This window comes from Miniopterus schreibersii, assembly GCF_964146895.1.
Source record: "Miniopterus schreibersii genome assembly, chromosome: 16".
NCBI classification, from domain to species: domain Eukaryota; kingdom Metazoa; phylum Chordata; class Mammalia; order Chiroptera; family Miniopteridae; genus Miniopterus; species Miniopterus schreibersii.
The window spans coordinates 44,278,140-44,295,912 of record NC_138116.1 but is presented as its reverse complement, the minus strand read 5'-3'; the positions used below and the strand labels follow the sequence as shown (position 1 = coordinate 44,295,912).

The 17,773-nt window shown below is 44.9% G+C and overlaps 1 protein-coding gene across 2 annotated transcripts in view; it reads right to left on the bottom strand.

The window, feature by feature from the left end:
* The window catches only part of TOP3A (DNA topoisomerase III alpha), a 28,707-nt gene that overhangs the window by 6,808 nt on the left and 4,126 nt on the right, over positions 1–17,773 (bottom strand). For both annotated transcript variants that reach the window (XM_081115722.1, XM_081115723.1), the window contains exons 3-16: positions 16,970–17,043; positions 16,069–16,144; positions 15,220–15,328; positions 12,874–13,017; positions 12,549–12,719; positions 12,185–12,285; positions 10,638–10,712; positions 9,215–9,297; positions 8,090–8,297; positions 6,437–6,622; positions 6,119–6,248; positions 2,068–2,181; positions 1,806–1,971; positions 917–1,060 (exon numbers count right to left, since the gene is read on the bottom strand). In XM_081115722.1, the coding sequence (XP_080971848.1) occupies positions 917–1,060; positions 1,806–1,971; positions 2,068–2,181; positions 6,119–6,248; positions 6,437–6,622; positions 8,090–8,297; positions 9,215–9,297; positions 10,638–10,712; positions 12,185–12,285; positions 12,549–12,719; positions 12,874–13,017; positions 15,220–15,328; positions 16,069–16,144; positions 16,970–17,043 (1,781 nt within the window). The remainder of the gene's footprint in view (positions 1–916; positions 1,061–1,805; positions 1,972–2,067; positions 2,182–6,118; positions 6,249–6,436; positions 6,623–8,089; positions 8,298–9,214; positions 9,298–10,637; positions 10,713–12,184; positions 12,286–12,548; positions 12,720–12,873; positions 13,018–15,219; positions 15,329–16,068; positions 16,145–16,969; positions 17,044–17,773) is intronic.

The following is a 17,773-nucleotide window of genomic DNA, read 5'->3' as shown; positions in this document are numbered from 1 at the left end:
TCTGTTGAGCACCTTGCAGCATGCCAGCCACAGGGAGGGCACATGATAAACAGCTGCCACCACCATATCCACCACTCCTGCCATGAACTTCCCCTGCCACCCAGGCCAGGCCAAACAACCTGGGCCTCAGGGTAAACTTCCCACTGAATGCACTGGAAATGAAGAGGGATTTAAGATGTCCAGACCCACTTCAGAGCCAAAACTAGAAGAGAAACACATCAACTGTTGAGCGTCTCTAACATATCAGGCTCTGCTAGACCTTTGGCTCATCTCACTGAATCCTTACCCTCCCAACAGCTTTGTGAGGTAGACACCACTGCCCGGAATTTATGGAAGAGAAAATCAGGGCTCAGAGTAGTTAAGTAACCTGCTTTGGTGCACAAAGATTGCATGTGGTAGAAGTGGGAATTTGAACACAGACGTGCCTGGGTCTGAAGCTCATGCTTCTAAAGCATTCTCCACACACTAGATGAATTAGATGCTATCAACAGGGGACACAGTCCTGCCACCACTCAGTCCACCACCTCCTCCGAGTCCCACAGCACTTCACAGCTCCCCATCAGCTACCTTTCTACCTTCAACACCTAGCAGGGGCTGGCGACAGCAGTTTGCCTTTAAATAATGATACAGCACAGCTGGAGATCTCGGTTCGATTCCTCGTCAGGGCACATGCCCGGGTTTCTGGCTCGATCCCCAGTTGGGGACGTGCAGGAGGCAGCGGATCAATGACTCTCTCATCACTGATGTTTCTATCTCTCTCTTTCTCTCTCCCTTTTCCTTCCTTTCTCTGAAATCAATACAGATATATTTTTTAAAAAATAATGACACAAAGTAAATGATGGGGCCTAGCAGAAGCTGTCCGGCCAAGCCAGCAGGTGCTAGGCGAGCTGAGGTGGGGCACAAGCTGGGCACTGACCCGCCACTTTTCTTGGTCCTGAGGACCATGTCCTTGTTGCACTGCGGGCACTTCCTGATGGGTTCTGGCAGAGCCGGGTAGATGGCTTCTTGCTGGGGCACCTCTGCCCCTTGGCCAAAGTATTGAGACAACGCCTCGTCCAATCTGAAAAAACAGCAAAGTATTTGCAACATTCTTATGTGAACACAACATGTGTGTGACCAGGGGAACCAGCTGGCTGGTCAGCCACAGGCCTGTTGCAAAGAATGGAGGCAGATAGAATTGCACTGGCTATACAGCCCTGGCCCCAGTGACTCCTGACAGCTTCCAGGAGGGATCCAGGTGCAGGGCAGGTATTCCTGTCAGTGGTCTCACACCAAAATAAATCGCACAGGGTCCACGCACACACTCCTGAAGTGCCTGTCTGGGTTTAAGTTAAACTAGCTCATGCATTTTTCAAAGTTGGCACGGGGTAGGAAATATTTCTAACAAAATGCATACATGCTGCTTGCTAAATGACCACCTCCAAATACTCCAGAGAACAAATGGGTCATACACCAGCACGTCAGTTTACTGATATGATTGTGCTGCCTACTAATTCAAGACAGTTAAAATCAAGAGAATGGCATCTAACCAACAGCCCAGAATAACTGGACCAGATCTTTCTATTTATTGCTTCTATATTGACAAAGCTCAAACAGAACTCAGGAGGAAAATCTGAAGGGGACGAGTCAGGCAGCAAGGCCACTGGTAATGATGAACCGGCCTGGCAGGGATTTACCAACCTGAAGGGCAGGGTTATGAGAAACACCTGGTTTCTGCTCAATCACCCCAGGAGCTCCCACTTCTTAGGGCCACGGCCACAGACCTAAGCCACCATGTGTGCAGAAGGGCAGGACCTGGCACTTACTTCTTAGCTTTAGCCACTGCTTCAGTGAAAACCTTCTTGTATTTCTGGATCTGCTGCCTCAGAACCACAAATTTATCCTTCCTCCCCTCACAGATCAGCTTCAAATCTGCTTCCAGCTCGGCCCGGAGGTCAGGCTTGGACATCTCATAGCCCATGGAGTCATAACCTGTAGGGAATAGTGTTCCATGTGGCCCAGACAACACAACTTAGAATCTTTGGTGACACAGTCTCCCCAGCTACTCACCGCAAGCTCCCTCCTTACCTTCCACAAGTCCCATGCCCAGGTGCCCAGGGAGGAACCGCTTGTCTGGGGTGAGCCCGACGTACATCCGGGCTTTGATTGTCTCAATGTGTTCCGCGTGAGTAGCATCAGTACCTGAAAGCCACTCCTGGTTACTCAAGTTAATCCAGACCTCCTCCCAGGTGTCCCGTGATCCATCCTCTGCCTGGATTTCCTCTTCTCAGTAAGAAACCTCCATTCACAATCTGGCCTATGTCAGAACCACGATGGCCACCTCACCTCTCCCTCACATCCGCTTACTTCACTAAAGCTGTCAACTCCAGCTCTGAAGTTGCGTCTTTAAGTCTTCCTCCTCAGTGCACGTGTCAGAGCCACAACCAGAGCCTCTATCATCTCAGCTGCATTGTGACATCCTCAGGATCCTGCTTCTGGTCTCTGCCTCGACCCCCCACCCCAATTCTTTACGCCATGGCCAAAGGGATCTTTTATTTATTTAAATTTTATTTATTGATTGAGAGGGAGAGAGAAAGAGAGGAAGGGAGATTGATTGTTTTGTTCCACTGGTTGATGCATTCGTTGGTTGGTGTGTTTTTTTAAAATTTTTCAAAGTATATCTTTATTGATTTCAGAGAGGAAGGGAGAGGGAGAGAGAAAGATAAAAACATCAATGATGAGAGAGTCACTGATCGGCTGTCTGTCTCCTTCACGCCATTGACTGGGGACCGAGCCCGCAACCCGGGCATGTGCCCCAACCGGGAATCGAACCCGGATTGCCTGGATCCTAGGTCGACTATCAACCACTGAGCCACGACCGGCCGGGCTCATTGGTTGATTCTTGTATGTGCTCTGACCAGGGGTCAAAGCTGCAACCTTGGCGTATGCAGCGATGCTCTAACCAACTGAGTTACCTGGCCAGGGCTGAAGGGACCTTTTAAAACACAGCTCCGGCCGGGCCGGCGTGGCTCAGCGGTTGAGCGTCGACCTAGGATCCAGGAGATCAGGGTTCGATTCCCGGTCAGGGCACATGCCCGCATTGTGGGCTGCAGCCGATCAATGACTCTCCCATCACTGATGTTTCTATCTCTCTCTCCCTCTCCCTTCCTTTCTCTGAAATCAATAAAAATATGTTTAAAAAAAAATAAAATAAAACACAGCTCCGCCATCAGAAAAAAGGAAACCAAACCCACAAAGAAATATCACTTCATGCCTGCTTGGATGGATGTAATGAAAAGAGCAGACAATAGAGTGCTGGTGAGGATGTGGAGATGCTGGGACCTCACACATTGCTGTGAAAACAGTCTGGGGGGGTCCTCAAAAGATTAAACATAGAGCTACCACCTGACACAGCAACTCTACTCCTAGGTGTGTACTGGAGAGAACCGAAAACATGCCTTCACAAAAGCTGGTACATAAATGTTCACTGCGGCATTATTCCCATCAGCCAAAAATAGAAACTACCCCAATGTCCACCAACTGATAAAACTGATAAACAAAATGCGGAACAGTATTGGGTAATAAAAAGGAACAAAGTGCTGGCACGTGCTACAAAAGGGATGAACCTTAAAAACATGCTAAGTGAAATATGCAAGTTACAAAGGCCACACAGTGTCTGATTCCATTATAGGAAATGTATAAAAAGGCAAATCTATTGTGTCAGGGGTTTCTTTTTGAGGTAATGAAAATGTTTGATTTGTAATGACAGCTGCATCATTTTGTGAACATACTAAGCACTGAATTGTACACCTTAAATCAATGAATTATATACTGTATGGGAATTATGTCTCAATAAAGCTATTAACATTTTTTAAAAAGGTAGCTCTACGTTGCTTTCCTTAGAAATCTTAGATGGCGCTCTGATGACCAGCCAACATCTGAACCCCTCAGCTTGGCATGGCTTAAATCATCTTTCTGGTCTCATTTCTATGACCACCCCCAGCCCCCCAGTCCCTGCTTCCCTATTCCTGTGTCCTTCCTGCACTGCTAGGCTTGCTTTCACTCATCAGAAATTCTTACTGTGAGGCTTTAAGGTCCCTGCCTGTTCCCCGTAGAACCCATCATGCTGTATCTAATGTGTTGGGTTTGGTCTGGTTCTCCTGCTAGACAAGCCCTTAAAAGGAAGGACTAGGCCTTTGCCTCTGTGTACCCAGGGCCAAGGCCTCATACACTTTTTTGCTGTTGTTAGTCCTTGCACAAGGATATTTTTTCCATTGCTTTTTGCGGGGGGGAAAGCAGGAAACATCTATGTAAAAGAGACGCATACATTGGTTGCTTTCTGCACACACCTGGGGACCAAACCTGCAACCTGCAACCCAGGTACACGCCCTTGACCAGAATCGAACTAGCAAACTTCTGGTGAGCAGGCCGACACTCTAACCACTGAGTGACACTGGCTAGGGTGGCCTCATACATTTTTTAAAAAATATGTTTTTACTGATTTCGAAGAGAGGAAGGAAGAGGGAGAGAGAGAGAAACATCAATGATGAGAGAGTCATCAATGATCAGCTGCCTCCTGCACATACCCTCCTGGGGATCAAGCCCACAACCCAGGCATGTGCCCTGACCGGGAATTGAACCGAGATTTCCTGGATCCTAGGCCAATGTTCAATGGTTGAGCCACTCCAGCAGGGCACCTCATACATTTTTAATGAATAAATCATGGTGGGTGAACAACTTCTAGTTTTACCTACATGTATAGGCTTTCTGGACAGTCCAGTGATGGCCAGTGGTCTCCAGGTCAGGGTATATCTTCCTAAGTCACAAAACTGTAACTTTCACACTGTAGTGAGGAGCTGCACCTGAGGATACAGCCTACTTCCATAACACCCCAGGGAGCCCACCTCCCCTTCCACCCACTTCCCTCTCCATCATGTGCTGGCCCTTCTGGATGAGGCTCAGACACAATCCTCAGAGCTGTGGTGAGAACTGATGAGGGGCAGCAGGTCAGTCACAAGAGGGCCACCTATAAAGCTTCGGCTGCAGGGCTTGGGGGGAAAACACTTCTGGCCTAGCTTTTATTTTTAAACCTGATTTCATTTTTTAAATAATTTTTTCTTTTCCAATTACAATTGATGTAAAATATTATATTAGTTTCAGGTGTACAACCAAGTGATTAAACATTCACATAACTTATGAAATGATCACCCTGATAAATCTAATACCCATCTGACACCATATAAACCTACTTTCTAATTCCTAAGCAATTATGGGAAATGCTTTAACAAATATCTAAGAAAATGGCTAATAGCAAGGTGGCAGCCAGAGACCCGCAGGCGCCTGGCTTGCAATGAGTAGGTGCAGGAAGCCCCAGGAGCAAGAGAATGACATCTAGAGGAGACGCTACCGCTCACACCCAAACAAGGGTCCGCACGGCAGTGAAGGCTTGGGCTGCCAGACATCCTGATACTTCAAAAGATGAAGAGATTTTTATGTGGAATTTCTCAAGTTTTACATGTTGGTACCTGATTTAAAAAAAACAAACAAACAAATCCTAGTGTGGGCCCCAAGTCCTGAGTGTATGGCAGCCCTGGCTCCCAGCGGAGGACAGTGGAAAATGTCCGTTCTTATGGGCATGCCTTGTTCTACTGCACATCCCAGACACTGTCCACATCAACCAAGGCCAGCCCCTCACCAGTAAACACATGGCAGCTCTCTGAAGGCTGAGGATGGTCAGCATTTTTTAGCAATAAAGTATTTTTAAAGTATATGCATTTTTTAGACATAATGCTATTGTACACTTAATAGACTACAGTTAGTGTAAACCTAACAATTACAGTATAGATAAACCTAACTTTTATATGTGCTGGGAAACCAAACAATCCATGACTACCTCTACTACACTGGTCTGGAACCAGACCCGCAGGAACTCTGGGCATGGAGGGTGCGGGGCAGAGGAAAGAGCACTGACTGGGGAGTTACTTGTTAATAACTTGCATACTCTGTGACCTTAGGTTAAGTTAAGTTCTTAACTTCTCTAAGCCTCACTTCAGCTATCAAGTAGGGTCCAGAATGTAACACTCACACTAGGGTTGTGCTAAGAGCCAGCCGCTAGTTACCATGACGACGAGCCACTGACCAATGCCATGCTTTTCCATGAGCGCAATGAGGTCGGCTTCAGTGAGCAACTGGGGTGGACTGGTCTCCCCGTCCACCATCTCCACGGTGCTGGGCTGAAAGCGGGAGCCTCTCTCATAGACAGGGAGGGTCTACAGAGAGCAGAAGCATCAGTCAAATAATTTTGCCATGGAACTCAGGCAAAGACAACTCCCAGTTCCAAGAACATGCCCTAGTCCATGCCATGGGCCTAGGGTCGGGAACACAATGTTGTCCTGTTGTCCCCGAGGCCCACGGGGGAGATATGGATTTTGACCTGACTGCACTTATGATTTATTACCTTGTCACTCCAGCGATCATATGGGTACACATCCAGATAGTTTCTGGCCAGAATAACGAGACCATGGGCCAAAAAGTGTTCCTGAGAGATGACAATCTCCACGGTAGTCTCCTGCCCCTGAGCATCCTGGGAGCAGCAAGCTAGGAAATGGCGAACGATAAACTCATACACTCGCTGCTCGTCCCCCTACAAAGAAAAGAAAGTCTGAAACTCCTTCCAGAATAATACCGCTCAAGGGTCTCAGTATCATTGGTAGTTTCACCTGGTTCAGGTCATGTTTCAGTTCAAAGTTCTGCACAGAACAGGGCACAGCACTGCTGTACCCCTGCACTAACACGGAGTGCTGGCAACTGCACTGTGTGCTTATGGGTTTAGGCTGATAAACTTCACAACTCTAAGCAGGCAAAGATAAGCAAGGGAGTCATGTTGCCCTCAAGACTGGGAAGTGATTCTTATGTAAACCCAACCTAAAGGTGAAAGCACAAGAAGTTAACAAGACACCCCTTGTACATAGGAGATACATAGTAAGTATACGTCCAGCAGCCTTAGACCAACTTCATGAACACAGGGTTGGAGATTTTCTACCAATTCAGTAATCAAGCATTTGGTGAGACTCAATCTATCAAAAGCCCCTAGATGTTTGTACTCGGGTCATTAATGCTCTAAGAATGTGTTAAAAGAAAATATTGAGAGGTCTGCACTAATATTTATGTATACAAATGTTAACTTTAGTATATCATGTACCAAAAAGTTGGAAACAACTTAATCCTTCAAAAACAGATTTGGCAAAATAAATTACAGTACATCTATGTAGTCATTAAATATGCTTTAAAATATTTCAGCATATGGGAAAATATAAGATGGAAAAAAGTAGTTTATGAAATTATTTAAGGCTACAATTTTAATGTAAGAATATTATATACATGCATAAAAAAAAGGTGGTTCTCAGGAGGAGGTAAGATCAGAGGCAACTTTTTTCTTTCTTACAATCCTTTGTATTTTCTAAATTGTCTAAAATGAACATGTATTACTTTTAAAATCAGAAAGAATAATGTGGGGGGGAAGAGGAGAGAAAGGAAGGGAAGAAGAGAGGCAGGCAGGCAGGAAGGACGGACCAGACTTTACTGACCTGCAGATGTCAAGCCTAAGGAGCTTTGGCCTCATGGGGCTTACTCCTTGCTGAGCAAATGCTAAGTGTGACAGTGTTGCTGTGACTGGAGTGCGAGCGGAGGGTGATGTGAAAGCTTGGGGAAGGCCATGAAAACCGATCCAGCCTTTGCAGGACGAATAGGGTTCTTCCAAGTGATAAGGTAACAGGAGGGCCAGGCAGTAGGCCCTGTGTGGGTGCGGGGCTGCGCAGGGATCCGTCTGGGGGTGCAGCAATCAGTGAAGCAGCAGAGGAAGCAGATGGGGTGGGGAAGCGGGTGGGGCTGGGTAGAGAGGAGAACCCACCATGGGGGTCTTTCACAGAAGCCAAGCAGAAGATTATAAAAAAGAAGAATTTTTACATTGACATCTCTTTTCTGAAATGGAAGAGATATTTCAAAATCACTTAGTTCCTACAGTAAGAGCTCACAGAGTAAATTCAAACCCTACTACTGACCATTCACCTCCCTCTGGGTTCCAGTAGGTGGCAGAGCCAGGGAAACCAACCTGCAAGCTGCTGGTGTACTTGGTGGGGTGGATGGGAGGGTGAGCTTGGTCAGACTTGTTCCCATTGCGTGGGGTGGGGCCACCCCGCTCTAGAATGCTCTGGGCAAAGGTCCCCCAGCGTGGATCCGGGGTCTGCTGCTCCACCAGTGCTGTCAGGTTTAAGTCTCTGGGGAAAATGTTTGTTTCAGTTCTGGGATAGCTGATGTACCTAAAATGAAGGCAAACAAACAGAAGAAACTGGTCTATAAACAACTGAATTAGATTGAAAATACCTGGTGACACCTGTAATAATCCATTTCATCCAGCCAACTCAAATGAAGGCCACCTTGGTGACCTATACGGATAAAAGTCCTGAGATGTGCCTCCCCAAAGGGGTGAGAAGCAGCAGGCTCTCCTGCCAGGACATGCAAAGAAGCCCAAGAGTAAATGAAGAGTACACAGCACAGGGCACATTTAGCGCTCAGCTCTGCCAGCAGCTGGGTCAGGAGGCACGTCCATGGCCTGCTCTGGTGTCAGTCTGACAGAGCAAGCCCACGATGTGCCCTGACAGCTGCAACCCTGTGTGCTTCTAGCACTTTTCTTCAAGTACAGAAACAACAGTGCTGCCCAGTAAACTATGTGCAATTAAAACTTTCCTGTTAGCCACTTAAACATTACTGAGATTGCTTGTGCTCTTTTTTTCATACAAGTCTTCAAAACCCAGTATATATTTCAACTTAAGCACATCCTAATTCAGACAACCAATACCGTGTGGCTGCCACAGTGGTCTGTGTGGATCCCACTGTCATTGGATGGCACTAGGGTGCCCACGACCCTTGAGGCAGGATGACGCACAACAGGCAAACAACTCCTAGGGGTACAGTGCTGCCTGCCACCTGCCAGGGCCCCAGGGGTAGCTACTGAGGGATCAAGACTGGGATTGGAATTTACTCTATGGGCTCTTTTTTGGGAAAGATTTTTAAATGACTTTTCCATATCAGAAAAGAGAAGTCAGGGTCAAAATTCTTCTACTTCAGAGCTTAAGTGACGACTAGGCAGTCTGTGATTCCCCATAAGCTCTATTTCTAAAATATTTCATGTTGATAAAGATGCATCAAATCCCTTTCCCAAACGTGAAATATTTACCCTTGAGTGTAGAGCTTTTCAGCAATCCTCATGGTTTCTTTAGCATTTATTCTCAACTTTCGAGAAGCCAGCTTCTCAAGCTCCTGTTAAATGTGTCAAGAGGCATGTTACGGTATAGTGTAAGTCAGAGAGCATGACACAACCACACAACTCATCTTCAGAACTGTCTGGCCCCAGCTGCTCCAGCTGCTGTCACAGAGGGAGCAGGACTGAGCAAGAATCTGAAAAATTTCGGGCTGCCAGGCAGAGCCAGAATCTGCTTCAGTGAGGTGCAGAAGCAAGAATCACTTGGGAAGCAAGCAGATTCCTGAGCCCTGAGCTGTAGGGATTCTGACAAGAGGGCAGGGAAAGAGGCCAGAAATCTGTTTTAAAAAAAAATCCTCACCCGAGAATATAGTTTTATTGATTTAGAAAGAGGGCAAGGAAGAGAAAGAGAGAAACATCGGTCAGTTGCTTCCCATGTGAACCATGACCTGGGATGGAACCTGCAACCTACATAGTGCCCTGACTGGAAACAGAACCCACGACCTTTTGGTGTACGGGACGACATTCCAACCAACTGAGCCACCTGGCCAGGGCAGGAACTCTGCATTTTTTAACAAGTATCTAATACAGAGTCTAAGACAGGCAGTCTGAGAACCACACTTTGGGAATTCCATTTGAGTCCCAGTCAATTCCTCTGAGTGATCAATGCTGTTCTTCTAGGCCTCTTGGGAGATAATCGGCTGTCCTTTCCCCTTGGTGACATTCCACAATGCTTGGCTACATAAAAGCATATTCAACCAGCGAGGAAAAAAACACTTATGCCTACTACATGATCTCAATCCTTCACTCTGGTCATCCCACATGGTCTGCGTGTTCAACCTCTGGAGTGAGCCTCGACAGGAATGTACTCTGACTTTTTCTGCACCCTGGTGACTAGGAAGGGGCACCCCAATGTGTTTACTCAAGACTGTCCCATTGGGGGGGGCTCTTAGGGTCAAAAAATTTGAGAAACCCTGTTCTAGGGTGGGCTCATAAAGCAGATATTTAAATGTTTACACAGATTACGCAGAAATATTAAAAGAAAAAGCTTAGCTGGGAAAAAGCCCCCACCACTATTTGAATTACAACTCTGTAAAAAAATAAGCATATGGAAAAAGAGGAAGATTGTATCAGTGATTGTACAAGGATGGTGAGGTGATAGGTGATTTATCTTCCTCTTTTTGTTTCTCAAAATCCACATAAAGCAATTCCATTCCACTAATAACTTAAATAGAAAAAGAGCCCTGAGGCCAAGCAGGGCCATGTTTTGGAGTTTCTGTTTTTCCCAAGTGCTTTCCTGTGTGGCTCTGTGAAGAGTGATGTCCCTGGGCCACAGTCCACAGCAGAACCCTGGTCTCAAAAACAAAATCAGGACCCGCTTAATCCCCCCAGAACATACCACAGTGTCCAAAGCCTGAGGCCTCCATTTGCTCTTTGCCTTAGAACTGACCTCCACCACAGTCGCCATGGGATCCTAGGAAGCCAAGAAAAGCAGAAGCCACTTTAACCAGCTGGTGCATCTCCTCTGGCTTTCCTGCAGCCGCCCCTACTCATCGCTCTGATCCCACTCACCTTCAGCAGAGGCCCTGCTCTGTCCCGTGTGGCCTGAGCCCATAGTGTGGTGGAGGCCATTACCACCTTCCCACTCACACAAGACCCTGAGGGCAACTTCATAAGCCCTAAGGTTCCTCCTCTGGAGCCTATGAAATACAACAGTCTCTGCACCTCCTAAGTATGGTTTCTTATCTTGCATTCATGGTGTTACTATTTTTTTTTAAGTTCTTGATAATACATAGTTAGAAATAGGAGAAATTATATAAAGCACTAAAAAGGGCAGGTCTTTTTTACTGAACAGGGTGGTTGTGTGACCTTTGGGGTCAAAGGGTAAAGCAGTGGATAGACAGGTAACTCCTGGGAGGCTGGATTCAGACACACTGGGACCCAGTCCATGCTCTGCCTCTTCCTAGCTCCAATGTGTCTGTGCAGTTCCTTCCCTTTCTCTAGCTTCTCCATCTGTAAAATGGGAGACCACCACCTGCACAGGCACTATTCTAAAGAAAGTCACATGTAAACATACAGTATGCCTGGCACGTAGCAGGTGCTCAATAGTCATTACTTCCCCTTAGCAAATCAATACTAAACCTGCCAATGGGCTACAGTCAAGAAGCACAGCTGAGTCATCAAACCTAGAGAGCTCCAAGTTTCCTTTAGGTATCACTGTGTGCAGCCCCTGGGTTAAAATAGGCACTTATGCTGATGACAGAAAGCAGCATTGCAAAGTGGACAATTAGTCTGAGGGATGACTGGGCCACTGACTGGCCTGTGGCCTCAACTAGTCCTTTGCATATGTTGTTCTCCTGACTGACACACATTTTCCCCAAGTCCTCCTGTGGCTGCCTCCTGCTAATCACTCTGGCCTTCACTCAAACATCGCCCGAGATGCCTTCCATGACCACCATGCCTAGAAGAGTCCCCTTCCTGCTCCCCCTGGCCAGTCTCTATTCATTTATTCTACTTTACTTCCAGTGACTTATCATTGTGTAAAATTAACTTGTTCACTTGTTTGTGACTTTCATCTCTTTAGATGTCATCTGACCAATGGCCAAGATGCTGTCCAAACTCCTTCCCGATCTGGAAGTCTATGGCCTAGACTGGTCAAGCTGATCCTTTTAACTGGTAATGACAGTACTCTGCTTCAGGGAAGGGTTTCAGTTATATATTTCTTAAAATTTCTGATTTTACCTAGAAGTTCCACAGGTCCTTTTCTGCCACAATTTTTAGTGCTGTTTTCACGGGATTCTACTCTTATTAGTACCCAAAAAGTATAAACTGAAAGCTACAGCTCAGCAGGAAATGGGATAGGATTACCTCTGCCAACAGAGAGGGAGTGACTTAGGAAATTGCAGAAGTGTTCCTAGATCACTGAGATTTCAAAATATTTTTTACCTCCATGCACAGCTGATAGAGGACAAGACAAGCCGTGTGGTTAAAGAGACGATGCCTTTTCCAACTGAATTCTACGATGCCATCTCTGTGGTCATGAGTTACTATTGGGGAAACACAAACAGGAAGGCTATGACTCAGAGCCACATGATATGACAGGTAAAAATAGGAGGATTACAGTGAAGGTCAAAGGAATATGAAATAGAGAAGCTCACTGAGGAAACTTTAAGTGGATTCTGAATATTGTAATGGGGTAGAATAAAGAATAGCAAAACTAAAAAAAAAAATCAAAAAAATCAAGCATTTAATTAGCACCACTGATGGTCCACCGTGTCCTCGGTTATTCCTGGGCACTTCCCCAGCCTACCTTTAATTTTGTGGAAGACTTCTGGCACAAAAGCCTGAATGGCTTTAAACCTCTCCACCACAAACCCCAGTGTTGGGAACTGGCAGCTGCCATAACTGATCAGCTGCTCTGCCAACACCTGGGGGAAAATCTTCTGAAGTCTCAGGGTCTGGAACCTAGTGAAGGCAGCTCCTGGAAAGTGGGGAAAGAAAGGAAGGACAAGAAAATGATGAACTGCAAAGTCAAAGCTAGCTGCACATATTTATGCATAAACCTCATTTTTGGTTCCATAACCCAATACCCAACAGCCACGTAGGCCATCAAAGGAGTTTGTGCGGCTCCTCACCTATCCTAAGGTCCAGCTCCTGCCTCACGTCCACCGCATCGCTCACTTTCTGATTGGGTTTGGTCAGGTTTTCACAGGCCATCCTGACAGCTCGGGGGGTGATCTCAGAGAAACGGGCTCTCAACACCTGCAGACTGGGCTTCACTGCAGAATAGAAAATAGTCACCAAAGTCAAAGTCAAATCATGTTGCCCTCTCATCATAAAGGGCTCCCTGTTCTTAAACCACCTTGAACGAAGAAAGGTAAATAGTTGAAGAAGTTGTGAGGCATTCAATTTTATTGGTTAGGTTAAATTAAAATATGCTTGCTAAGAGGGAAACTTCATTATAACAGCAAGCTGAGTTCTTTTAAATAATAGTGGATTAAATTTAGCTGTATAAACTAAAACTCTTGCCCCAGCTGGTCTGGCTCTGTGGTTAGAGTGTCGGCCTTCAGACTGAAGGGTCCCGGGCTCGATTCCAGCCAAGGACAAGTGCTGTACCCTGGTTGCAGGCTCAGTTCCCGGTTGGGGTGCATGTGGGAGGCAACCAGTTGAGAAACACATTGATGCTTCTCTCTCCCTTCCACTCTCTCTCTGAAAAGGCAATGGGGGGGCGGGGGAGACACCCTTGGGCAAGGATTAAAACACAACAAAACAACCCCCTGGTGAGCTAAGACTTCAATCTCACTTGCTCTCTTAGACCTTTTGGAAGAAGAAAAATATTAATTAAAAGGTCCTATGGGGGAATTTCATGTCCTGTAATGTAAATAACATAGGACATATACGCTGTCCCTGAAAGTTAATGTATTTAAATCCCAGGAGTCCCTGGCTGGTGTGGCTCGGCTGGCTAGAGTCATCCCACACCTGAGAGGCTGTAGGTTCGATTGCTGGTCGGGGCCACACTCAGGTTGTGGCTTTGATCCTCAGTCGGGGCCTGTGTGGGTGGCAACCTATCGATGTTTCACTCTCACATCCACGTTTTTCTCTCTCCCTCTTCCTTCCTCTCTCTCTCAAAACAATCACTACCTTAATGAATAAAAAAAGTTAAATTAAATTAAAACAAAATCCCAGGAATCATTATAGCTTCAAACTCAAAAACACTTAGGGAAAACAGCAACACCTCCAGTCTTTGAAGCCAGAGAATAGCCTGCACACCACTTCCTCAAAGTTATCTGAAATAATTAACCCTGTTAGTGTCATTTTAGTTCACTTCAACAATTATTTATTAATGTTCAAGAGATAAAATATAGGACATTAAAAAATGGTATCTTGCACACCTAAGGATTACATAACATTATTAACCAATATTACCCCAACAAACTTAATTTTATTTATTTATTTACTTATTTATTAATATATCTTTATTGATTTCAGAGAAAGGAAAGGAGAGGGAGAGAGAGAGATAGAAACATCAATGAGGAGAGAGTCATTGATCGAGCCCACAACCCGGGCATGTGCCCTGACTGGGAATCAAACCCCGATTGCCTGGATCCTAGGTTGACGCTCAACCACTGAGCCACGCCCGGCCGGGCTTAATTTTAAAATTGATTTGAGAGAGAGAAACATCGACTTGTTGTTCCACTTACTTCTGCATCATTGGTTGATTCTTGTATGTGCCCTGACCAGGGATCAAACCTGCAATCTTGGCACATCAGGATGACACTCTAACCAACTGAGCTACCCGGTCAGGCCCAATAAATTTAATTTTTAAAAAAAGGAAAAAGAAAAGTAAAAACAATAAAAAACCCAAAACAAATGAAATAACGTAGAATCTTCAAACTTTACATATGGTGTATACATTCTTTTGTGACTATCCAATATATAATTAAGAAAAAATAGAATATAGGCTCAGTGGGGTGAGGGCTGTCCCATGCACTGAAAGGTGGGGGCACATACCCAGGTTGCAGGTTTGATCCCTGGTTGGAGTGTGTGTGGGAGGCAACCAATTGATGTTTCTCCCTCTCTTCCTTTCCCTTACTCTCTCTTAAAAATAATCAAAAAAACATTATTTAAAGAATAAAATAAAATAAAAAGAATATAAAGTCCCTGTTCTTAAGGAGCTGGCAATGTATTTGGACCTAACACGTAATAAGCCCTGGGCTACAAGATCTCTGCCACTTGTTGGCTATTAGTCCTCACACAGCTCTAGGAACTGTGTCAGGCTGGCTTGACTTTCTAGAGGAAGCAGAGGCTCCAGAGGGTTGAGTGACTTGCTCCAGGACACACAGCCAGTGAGAAAGGCAGGTGGATTCAGGAGGAACAGTATATGGGGAGGAAATCAGGCATAGCTGCTCATACACATATGCAGGAAAATCATCTATTTATGTGTCCCCAAAGAACAGACACTCATAAGTGGGGTCACTTACCCGCCTTGCATACGTGGATAATCTCAAACCCGATATTTTCACCTTCTCTATCACAGTCGGTCCAGATGACCAGGGCCTGACACTGCCGAGTCTCTCGTTCCAGAGTTTTCTGAAGTTCCCGATTGGAAAAGAGCAGTGAGATCACAGTCCACAGAACAGTTACTTTGCACCTCTACACTGAACAGATCTGACTGAGCATTAATAATGCTCCTGGAATAGGCCAACTTGGTGAGAAAAAGAAACCAGAGAAAACTATTCTTACCAGTTCTAAGGATGGTGAAGAAATGAGTATAGTCCTCCAGTTTAGAATCACACTCATTAATGAGCTTCTAGAAGCCTGAGGCTTTAATGTAACTATACCAGCAAGAAACCTAAAACTCAGCTCTAATACACACATGTATAATTCTACTGTGTCTGGTTATGTTCTGGTTGAAAAATAATAAACCCCTAAATTTGGTTTCATCCCAAGGTTTCCCAGTTAGCACTAAACTAACTATAGGTGCTCTGACTGCCTGAAAACGCACAATTTACTGTCAAATGACCATTTATACACTTTGTAGTCTCTTCATTCTAACTAGAGATGGGGTGGGAACTAGAATTAATAATTTAACAACACTTGTTCTTAGAGTTTTATTTGAACAACTACTATTCATAAAAAGGCTGACTTCAGTTCCTTGGACACTTAGTTTAAATGGCCTCATCTTGGGAATGATTTTTTAAATCATGGTACTTAGTTTGGTGGAAAACCTTACCTCTGAATTTTAATGCACTCAAAATACAGAAACCACTCAGTTGAATTATTTTGTAATTGTTCAACTCCAGTGCCACATGTCTTCCAAAAGATCCTACCTTGATGTCTACAAAGTTCTCTGGGCAGTACTTCTCAATTTCTGCTTCAAAGAGGACAAGGGGATTGCAGCTCTGCCTAGAAAAGAAATGAAAACACAAAAAAACCTCACCTCAGCACAATGGAAAGTCCTCCATTTTAACAAGAAAAATTTGCTACAGTGCACTCATGGATGGATCCCTAACGGAGAAAGTCCGTGTGAAAATGCCAGAGGATTAAAAGCAAGGCTCTGACCCTCTGCATAACGCACTTTCCACTTCCCGTGACAATTAACAGGAGCTGCTAAGAAGAAATTCTAGATGCCTTTCATGCACACCTGCAACAGGACACATGCAATCCAATGACTGCATGAAAAAGTTCTGGCTATTTTGGGGAACACAACTAAAAATGGCTGTTTATTTTAAACATATGGTAAATCAGTTAATCCTAGGTTATTGCTATGGTCTCCACGGGGAGCCCCACCCCGCCCTGCCCCCCAATTCATATGCTGGAATCCTAACATCACAATGATTGTGTTAGAAGGTGGAGACTCTGGTAGGTGATTCTGTCATAAAGGAGGAGCCTCATGAGTGGGATTAGTGTTTTAGAGACCACACAAAGCTCCCTAGACCTTCTACCAGGTGAGGACGCAGTGAGAGGCCAGGGGTCTGCAACCAGAAGGCCCTCATCCGACCATGCTGGCGCTCTCATTTCCTATGTACAGCCTCCGTAACTGGGAGAAGTAAATTTGTTGTTTATAAACCAGCCAGTCTGTGGTACTTCATTACAGCAGCCTGCACAGACTCAGAGAGTCATCTTAGTATTATAGGTTACACAGTAAGATCAACATGCCTCAAAAGTCCCGTAATATTTCACAACTTACTGTAATAATCTGAAAGCTCCCCCCCCAGGAATTGTACTGACCATTTACGAAACTGCATCTGGAAATCATGAGCCAGCAAATGTCCAGAAACTGAAGTCATTATCATGGTAACATTCTAAATGGTAACAAACTTGAGTTAGTCATTTAGCAACTGTATTTTGCTACACCATTCAAATAAAAGGGAGAAACTTCTATTAAAGAAATAAAAGTGGTTGCAGGGGAGGGGGAGGAATGACTAGGTGGTACACAGAAGGGTAGTGAAAATACTCTGTATAATGATGGATATATGTTTACATACACACTTTGTCCAAACCCATTGAAAGTACAACACGGAGTGAACCCTAATGTAAACTATGGACTCAGGTGAGTATAATGTGTCAAGGTAGGTTCCTCAAAGATAACAAATGTACCACTGTGACAAGGGATGTTGATAACGGGGGAGGCTGTGCATGTGTGGGAGCAGAGCATATGTGGGAACTCTCTGTACCTTCCCCTCAATTTTGCTGTGACCTGAAATTGCTCTAAAAAAATAAAATTTATCACACACACATACACACAAAACAGTTGATTGGCAAAAAAAACCCATAAATATAGCTCTTTTAAGCCAAAAGCCATAGTAATACAATACAATCACCATTCTAATTCTAGTACCATGATGCTTTTTGTAGCATTTCCTCAAACTATTGTACATTAGCTTCTTTCTTATTATAAAGAGTTGAAAAGGTACCATATTTTATTAAAAAGACACTTCCTTACAAATGAGAAAATGATCACCTGTAATCAGGGATCTTTAGATCATAACAACAGTTACTCTTAAAAGACGGTGACATATTCCACAATGGCCA